This window comes from Oncorhynchus kisutch, linkage group LG17 (assembly GCF_002021735.2).
Source record: "Oncorhynchus kisutch isolate 150728-3 linkage group LG17, Okis_V2, whole genome shotgun sequence".
Taxonomy (NCBI): Eukaryota; Metazoa; Chordata; class Actinopteri; order Salmoniformes; family Salmonidae; genus Oncorhynchus; species Oncorhynchus kisutch.
Genome location: NC_034190.2, coordinates 30069821 through 30079680, shown reverse-complemented (window position 1 = coordinate 30079680; position 9860 = coordinate 30069821). Strand labels below are relative to the sequence as shown.

Sequence of the window (9860 nt, the reverse complement as noted above, 5' to 3'; positions counted from 1 at the left end):
AGATTTGTTCTTTTCTGTAGTGCAGAAAATTACTCATTGTTAAAAAAGTACACATTTAGGGCTTTTTAAGACCCACATCTGTTGGGAAGTGCTGACTTCCAAAGCCAGGACTGGGAGGGGGGACTGGAAACTATGCATAATTCAGTAGGAGGAGCCATGAGCTCAGCCCATTAAGGCAAGATAATGTGGCCAGATCCGGACTGCTGCTGGGACTGCAGTGACAAACATAGAAGGATAGTGCTTTTTTGCTAATATTCATTAGTGTGTGCTTTTGGTGTGTGTGTGTGCGTGCGTGTTAACGTGTATGCTAACATGTGCTGTAATATTTCGCTTTCTCCACTTTTAATATTCCTTGGCTGGCATAGCTAAAGTCTCCCTAAACCTCCCTTCCACCAAGGCCACAGCAGCCTGCAGGGTTACTGGGGCCAGCTGTGAATCTGTCACTCCACAATCGGCTTTAATTTCACACCTTCTCTCCATCAGACGTTAATCCGACCAGGGACAGTGGCGTGGTGCACAGCAGTTTACTCTCCCAGCCTCCGTGGAAGAGGGAGGGTGCAACTTTCAGTACCCATATGATACGATAATGACATGGTGATGGTAGAGTAGATACGTAGATATAGTTTTCTCTCGAAAAATGCCAAATAAAATAGAATAGACCAAAAGAATATGCACATTTTTGGACCAAATATTAACAATCTTGTAAGATTGAGATTATTCTAAAAAGTAACCTACAGTCTGTTTCAAGGCTCCTCCCTCCGTGAATAGTGGGGGACTGTAGAACCCGGACCGCAACCCTCACAGACAGTTGGAGGAGACAGATAATGGCTACACACTGACAACAGATGGATTTAAAACCTCTTCCGAGTACACGCAAGGATATAAAGTAATGTATGTAGCCTGTCAGAAAAGTCTTGTCGTTTATGATTTTGTTTTATCCGGGAAAATAATCCCGTGGTCTCGAGCCTGCGTGTTTACGCGCGGACATAAAGTCGCGTGTTAGAATTAATTTGGAATGGGGAACAACCAAGTTTGTATAATATCTTCCCAGTTGCTGGTTCTGATTATTCTTTCACTTCTACGGGGAGCAAATGGTCAGCATGGCCTCCGTGGAATGTACGTTCCTGAACATGGCTTTTGCCAACCTATTTCCATTCCTCTCTGTATGGATATTGCCTATAACGAGACTATCATGCCAAATGTATTAGGGCACATGAACCAAGAGGACGCTGGGCTTGAAGTACACCAGTTTTATCCGCTTGTGAAAGTTCAATGATCTCCTGACCTGAAGTTTTTCCTCTGCTCCATGTATGCCCCCGTTTGTACGGTGCTGGAACAAGCACTGCCTCCGTGTCGCTCGCTCTGCGAGAGAGCGAGGCAGGGCTGCGAGGCACTGATGAATAAATTCGGTTTCCAGTGGCCTGACAGCCTCGCCTGTGAATCTATCCCTGTTCACTGAGCGGGTGAGTTGTGCGTCGGGCAAAACGTGTCTGGTAGAAGCACTCCTATTAATCCCTCCTCGGATGTAACAGAATCACCTTATGTTCAGCGTAGGACTGTAAAAGGACAGTTTCGATGCCCAGTTGCATTGAGAGTACCCCCTTATTTGAACTACCGTTTTCTTGGGGAGGAGGATTGTGGTGCACCTTGTGAGCCCTCAAAACCACATGGAATGATGTACTTCAATGAGGACGAGTTGAAATTCTCCAAGATCTGGATTGGAATATGGTCTGTGTTATGCTGCGGGTCCACTCTGTTCACAGTTTTGACCTACTTGGTGGACATGCAGCGGTTCAGCTACCCAGAGCGACCTATCATTTTCCTATCAGGCTGCTACTCCATAGTATCATTAGCCTACATTGCTGGCTTCTTGTTGGGGGACAAGGTGGTATGCAACAACCGCTTTGACAGCGATGTCAAAACAGTCATCCAAGGCACCAAAAAGGAGGGCTGCACCATTTTGTTCATGATGCTCTACTTTTTCAGTATGGCCAGCTCCATCTGGTGGGTCATCCTGGCCTTGACGTGGTTCTTGTCAGCCGGGATGAAGTGGGGTCACGAGGCCATCGAAGCCAACTCGCAGTACTTCCACCTGGCGGCATGGGCGGTACCCGCCATCAAGACCGTCACCATCCTGGCGGTGGGACAGGTGGACGGCGACGTTCTGAGTGGCGTGTGCTATGTGGGCATTAACAGCGTGTACGCTCTCAGAGGCTTCGTTCTGGCGCCGCTCTTCATCTACCTCTTCCTGGGGACCTCATTCCTTCTGGCCGGCTTTGTGTCGCTCTTCCGCATCCGGACCATCATGAAGCATGACGGCATCAAGACGGAGAAGCTGGAGAAGCTCATGGTGCGCATCGGCATTTTCAGCGTGCTCTACACGGTGCCCGCCACCGTCGTCATCGCGTGCTACTTCTATGAGCAGGCGTTCAGGGAACAGTGGGAGAAGAGTTGGGTGAGTCGGACGTGTAAGAACTACGCCATGCCGTGCCCTGGGCACCACCACCCGCAGATGTCGCCAGACTTTACCGTCTTCATGATCAAGTACCTGATGATGTTGATTGTGGGTATCACCTCTGGCTTCTGGATTTGGTCAAGTAAGACGCTGAATTCGTGGAGGAGATTTTATACGAGACTGGCGAGCAATAAACAGGGTGAGACAACAGTGTAAGACCTAATACTTTTGTTGTCCCCTGAACACACACACACACACACACACACACACACACACACACACACACACACACACACACACAGAGATGCATGAACAGAAGAAAAAGCTACTGTGACACACTTTTAAAATAAGTTACAAATAAGCTTTTTTGGGGAGAAATTTTTACATATTTGTATTTAAAATAGCCCACACATCTGATTCTAATCTATCACACTTTTATATAAAAAGAAGGAAAGCTCTTATCTAGTTCAATGAGGAGAATTAGACTGTCTGAACTTTTTCATTCATTCTATTTGTGCTCCATTGAACTTTTTCATGTCATCCTTTTAGTGGTGTTTCATGTGAACTATGGGAAGATCTCAATTACGTACTCCTCGCATCCTCATCTCCTTCTCAAAAAGGAATTGGATGAGAGCCAGTGTTCACTCCCCTGTGCAATTTAGATCTTCCCTGTATTTGAGAAACAGTCATCAAGGTTCTGTTGGACTTTTGCTGTATTCTATGAGTCATAATAACCTTTTTTCACAATCATTCCATAGACCACTATTTCAAACCTGGTTACAGGCCACTTCATAGTTTATTCTCGTTTCTATTGATGTATTTGTTTTACCATGTGTTTTTATGGGATGTCTGAGCATTCATTTTTCTTTCACCATGTGTATTTTGTGTTTTGGGGATATTTTACCATTAAAGTGAATGCAGACTTCTCCAAAGAAATATTAGATTAGGGGATGAGATCAATACCCTTATGTGTAAACAAAAGCCTGTCGCTATTGAACTACTTTGAATTTAGCACTCATTCAAAGGCCTTCTACATACGGGGATAGATCCAAAATTATTACTTTCTGCACACACAAGCTATATGACTGGAATTGACAATAATGGAATGCTCAGTCCAGTGCCTTTGTTTTAAGAGCGTATGGGTGGAGTTATTGTCGTTGAAGTCCAATAATCCAGCTTTCCAGCTGTCTCCACAACTATCCATCCTCTTTCTAGTCACCAAGGGATTGTTTTCTACTGACTCCAAGCACATTATTCTGCTTAAATGGGTGAAAAATTTAGTAATACCGCACAACACTTGAATGAAAAACATGCTCAACCTCCTTAGAAATCTGTCACACTGTAGTGCATGTTGCGCATAATGTCATATTCGTTATTCTATAATTAAGAAATAAGGCAAAAAAATTCGTATATCACGGGTATGACCCCAAAATATTTTTTTACTGTTCTATGTAAGTTGGTAACCAGTTTATAATAACAATAAGGTACCTCTGAGTTTTGCGTTATATGGCCAATATACCACGGCTAAAGGCTTTTCTTTCTGGATACAGGCCTTAGCTATGGTATGTTGGCCATATAACGCAAAACTCTGAGGTACCTTATTGTTATTATAAACTGGTTACCAACTTACATAGAACAGTAAAAAAATATTTTGGGGTCATACCCGTGATATACGGTCTGATATACCACAGCTTTCAGCCAATCAGCATCCAGGAGCCAAACTTCCCGGGTTAGTAATACAAAACAAAGCTTGCATCTGAATTTTTTAGAGTCACAGCTCTATAATGGATGTAATTTGAATCTCAATGAAAAATACTGATGAATTTTATAATTTCTTTGACAGAGATCAGTCATTGAGCTCTTGTTGCCCTAATGCACATGGAGGGTTGCGTTCATTAGGCACCAAACAGAAGAAAACAGACAAACCGGGAGGGAATATATGGACTTGTCCAATTATCCTTTGCAAAATATTCTCTGTTGCATGGCCTAATGAACACGACCATGTTGTACACTTGTTCTTGATGATTCTTCATATTATGCATTGCTTCACTCCATTTATGCATTTTTGTCAAAGGCATCAACGCTGATATTGATCTTTCTGTTTGAGCGTTGGTATATTTTCTTACCCAGGGATTACATTTTCTTAATCGGAGCCATTCATTCTTTTATAGCACTATGTTTGTATTGAGGTCAATGTTGTTTGTATGCCGACCAATGTTTTTAAATTGCATATGACTTTCTAACACCCTTTTTCTGTCTACCAATGTGTATATTAAACAGATAATCCTAGCATACCATCATTTAAATGAAAATAAAAGCTACCTCCAATTTATTCACTGTAATTGTGGTTTGGACTTAATCTTCCCTTGTGGTGAGAGTTACGAACCTTTTTAGATTTCGAAGAGTTTCCGCTAAAATCTTGCCAATGTGGAAATGTGCAGTATAGTGCTTTCAGATCCTGGTTGTCTTTTTAATACTGTAGCTAGTGTAACACTAATCTATCAAATGTAAGCCAACAAAGGTAACTCAAAGCTATTAGACTATTTGTAACCGCTGACAGTCTAGTGGATTTACTATTGGGTCGTGTTCATTAGATACTAAATGGAAGAAAATAGGCTGAAACAGGGAGGCAAAACCAAGACTTTTCATTTTATGTTGCAAAGCGTTAACTGTTCGCTGTTGTGTGCCCGAATGAACACAACCCTGGTGTTACTGAACAGAAAAGTATACATTGAAAGAAGGTAATAAAGTATACGGCCTAGACCAGTGGTTCCCAAACTTGGGGTGAAATGGTGTCCCCTGAGAAAATCTGTTTATATTTTCAAACAAAATGTAAGAACTTTCTTCTCTTAAAATGGGTATAGAATACAAACGTTCAGTGTGTTGAAACAGCCTGCTGGACCTAAAATCGAGTGGATATGAAACACACAGTATTGACTAGGGTCTAGTGTCAATTTGGGGTTATGTGCAGAAAAACTTTAGGAACCCCTGGCCTATACTAAAGACCAGTGTCATGCTTGTAAATACTGAGTGCAATAATGGCCTTGTATCTACACTGACTATACCAGACATTAGGGCCCCTTTTTCCATCAGTACAGCCTCAATTTGTTGGGGCATGGACTCTACAAGGTGTCAAAAGCATTCCACAGGGATGCTGGCCCATGTTGACTTCAATGCTTCCAAAAGTTGTGTCAAGCTGACTGGACATCCTTTGGGTGGTGGACCATTCTTGATACGGGAAACTGTTGAGCGTGAAAAACTCTGCTGTGTTTGCAGTACTTGACACAAACCGGTGCCAAGTAAAATCATGCTTTATCCTGTCTCCTCCCTGATTGAAGTGGATTTAAAGGTGCAATATGCAGAAATTGCTCCGCCATTTCCAGGTTGCAAAAATTCTAATAGTTTGCCTAATTTCAGTTTGCTTGTTTTGCCACAATCGTTCTACCATCTAAATCATTGTTGCCCATGAAAGGAAGTTAGGCTAGCGAGCAAGTATTTTAGCCAGGTAGTTTAGGACAACAAAAACTAAAAGTGTGTACTCTATGACAGTCATAGACCGTTTAGGTAACATGAAAGAGGAGGATGGCATTGGCTATTCTCAACAAGTAGGGTGAGTGTTATTTTCGACTTGCAAGCGCACACAGACACAGAAATCAGTACCATGGACAGCTACATCATATTTAGCTTACGTTGACTGGACTAAGTTGTTTTTGCTCTCTTTAGTCACTGTATTGGACTAAGCAAGGGGATTAGATGATGTTGAAATGGAGCTAGAATTGAGGAGGCAGCTCCTGTTTTCTTTGCGACTTGCTCTGTGGTTCAAAATCAATAGTTGTTTAGTGGTCCGAAAATGGCGGAAGGATTCACTTGCTTCACCATGCTGTACGTCATGTAACTGTTTGTTACGTACAATGTGTTTTGTGGACTTCACCGGACAGATGTTGCTCTCCGGTTTTGTGATGAAACAAAGGTGTGGGTGAATTTATTCTGTGTCTTCTTATTGTCTCGGCCTTATGCCTATATACCATGGTGGCAAAGGCATATGAACTAACCGGTTATAGCGCAAACAACGCAATTATCATAACACATAGGTTGTAATATGGAATTTGTTTCCTGGCTTGGCTTACCCCGTGATTTTACACATGCACCGCTACTGCCCAAAGGATATCTGTTACAATTTGTTTTCACTTTGCATATTTAAATTAGTATTATTGCACTTATATGTAACTTGAATGTTTTGTCTCTATTTAAAACTTCTCCCTTAAACAGCATTGACGCCAGAGACTAAACTAAGAGAGGAAATACTTTGTCATTCTTTTTTCAGACAAATAAATCGATACAGAGCCATGAGAGATGTGGTTTCAGGTTTTGTTTACTACATGTTTTGAAACTGAAAGTTGAAGGCATTTTTGTAAACTTTTTGGTGGGTCCCATGTGTTCTGAACAAGAAGACATATCACAGGTCACATGTTTCATATAGATATGGGGATAACTGAGCATGGCTCACAGAAAGTTCCACATACATCTTCATACTTAGAAATGTTACAGGTTGCTTCATATAGGCCTACTACTACACACCAAGCCTCTGCCTATTAGCCATAACTGTTATTTTAACCATGACCTGAAGAGAACAAGGAACAGACAGTTCCTGATCAGATGTGACTTTTTTTTGAGAGCACAGCAAAACATACATTTTACATAACATGATGTTAGTAGGCTAGGTTTGTTATAATCTTGTAGTTTATGGATTTTATTGTCTGTGTGTGTGTGTACATTTCACATAGATGTTTCCCATTAATTTACTACTTGTGTTACTGATGAATTAGTGCAATGTATAAGGGGTGTTTGTGTTGCCATGGTTGGTTTATAACACTGCCACCGTACATCTAACACTCTGGAACACCAATCAGCTCTCTCTCTCTCTCTCTCTATGTTTGTTTACCTGAATGTGACATTCCAATTGATGTCTCCTTATTACTTTTTGTCAGAAGATAATAATGTGCATTTATGCAAAACTAGTTATGTACTTTCCTCTGTCAGATTCACAGTTATTGTTTTTGATAGCATAGGGAAAATGAGATAAAGAGCAATGCAAATGATAATGTTTAATCATTTATTGACTGTACATACTGAATGATTTCCTGTTTTCCTACTGTATCAATGCCAATGAACCATGGGATTCTTCACCAATATACCTGAGGCATTCTCTCTCTCTCTATATAATGTTGGATTGTGCTCCCTCTAGACAAGACAGCTACACACTGTTGTCTTGGACCAAAATCGGGATTTAGAATTCCCATGTCTCCATCATCTGTCAACTCCAGCATTTGAATTGATGAAATAACAGAGCGATTGTAACATACTGCCCCCTGCTGGGCACAGAAGACAAACATCCTAGAGAGCTAAATGGAAGTAACCATACCCACAAAAAAAGTTATATTAAAGGTTATTTGAATTGAAGTAGGTATTGAGAATATTCCTTATGAACCAGTTGCAATCCTAACCTGAGTTATGACACATTTCAGAACACCAGATTTGGAACGTCTTGGGGATTTTACTGTAAAAGCTTGAAATTAGAAATGGGCACGGCTATATGAATCAAATTAGAAGCCATGCCTGTACAGCAACAACTTGGAGCCTGTTAAACACATGCGTTTGCACACATTGTTCTAAGACTTACATGATGGTGGTGATTCTGCACATTGAATCAACAAATCATGACGGATAATGCTTTACACATGACTTTTTCACGTGCAGTATGGGCCTGTGTTCAGGAATGAATAGTAGTAGTGGACAACATGATATGACCCCTAATAAAGCCATGTACATGTCAGATATAGAATAACAAATAGCTGCGTCACAAGGTAATAAAAAAAGTCTAATAAGATTGATTTAAATTGTCAATCTTGAATTTTAAAAAAGTAAGACCACAGGAGAGGACGGCAAATAGGGGGCAGTACTTCCTGGAATACACAAACACACACACAGAGAGGATAAAATAAAGTTACCAGGAAATATATAAGCCCCATCATTTCTATTAACAGATTATTGATAGCGGTTTTATTTTGGACGCAGAGGGTGTATTTATCTACACACAATAACCCATAATGAAAAGTGAAAACTTGTTTAGAAATGTTTGCAAATCTATTGAAAATTAAATATATTTACATAAGTATTCACACTCCTGAGTCAATACATGTTACAATCACCTTTGGCAGTGATAACAACTGTGTCTTTCCGGGTAAGTCTCTAAGAGCTTTGCACACCTTGATTGTACAATATTTGAAAATGTATTATTTTTAAATTCTTGAAGCTCTGTCAGTTGGCTGTTGATCATTGCTATTCAGCCATTTTCAAGTCATGCCATAGATTTTAAAGCTGATTTAAGTCAAACCTGTAACTAGGCCACTCAGGAATATTCAATGTCGTCGTGGTAAGCATTTTAGGTTATTGCCCTGCTGAAAGGTGAATTTGTCTCCCAGTGTCTGTTGGAAAGCAGACTGAACCAGGTTTTCCTGTAGGATTTTGCCTGTGCTTAGCTCTATTCCGTTTCTTTTAATCCTCCCAAAAAAACTCACTAGTCCTTGCTGATGACAAGCAACCCATAACATGATGCAGCCATCACAATGCCTTGAAAATATGAAGAGTGGTACTCAATGGTGTGTTGTGTTGGACTTGCCCCAAACATAAAGTTCATTTCTTTACCACATTTTTTGCAGTTTTACTTTAGTGCCTTATTGCAAACAGGATACATGCTTTGGAATATTTGTATTATGTACAAGCTCCTTTTTTCACTCTGTCATTTACACTGAACAAAAAAATAAACGCAACATTTCAAAGGTTTTACTGAGTTACAGTTCCAAGAAGGAAATCCGTCATTAGGCCGTAATCTATGATTTCACATGACTGAAATACAGCTATGCATCTGTTGGCCACAGGTACCTTAAAGAAAGGTAGGGCGTGGATCAGAAACCCAGTAAGTATCCAGTGTGACCACCATTTTCCTCATGCAGCGTGACACATCTCCTTTGCATAGAGTTGATTAGGCTGTTGATTGTGGCCTGTGGAATGTTGTCCCACACCACTTCAACGACTGTGTGAAGTTGCTGGATATTGGCGGAACTGGAGCACTCTGTCGTACACGTCGATCCAGAGCATCCCAAACAGGGCTCAATGGGTGACATGTCTGGTGAGTATTGTGGCGGTTGGATCAGAATTAGTTGGGAAACATAGATAATTAAGATGTTTTATTTGCATAATATGCTTATGTGAGATACTTGTCATTAGAATGTATCCTTTTGAACTATAGTGTTGGCAGTTGCACTTTTCCCTCAGCTAGGGCTCAGTCACTTGGGCCCAGAAAGGGGAGAGGTCAAGTTTGTCTTTCACATGTCCCTGGTGCTAT

At 40.9% G+C, this 9860-nt stretch overlaps 1 protein-coding gene across 1 annotated transcript; it reads left to right on the top strand.

The window, feature by feature from the left end:
* The first annotated feature begins 682 nt into the window (after positions 1-682).
* LOC116354386 (frizzled-1-like) lies at positions 683-4791 on the top strand. Its single transcript, XM_031793536.1, has one exon. The coding sequence runs from the start codon at positions 1673-1675 to the stop codon at positions 2669-2671; it is 999 nt and encodes a 332-aa protein (XP_031649396.1). The 5' UTR covers positions 683-1672; the 3' UTR covers positions 2672-4791.
* The last annotated feature ends 5069 nt before the right edge of the window (positions 4792-9860 follow it).

Coding starts and splice junctions, on each gene's coding strand:
- LOC116354386 (XM_031793536.1), top strand. CDS start 1,673: ATGATGTACTTCAATGAGGACGAGTTGAAATTCTCCAAGATCTGGATT.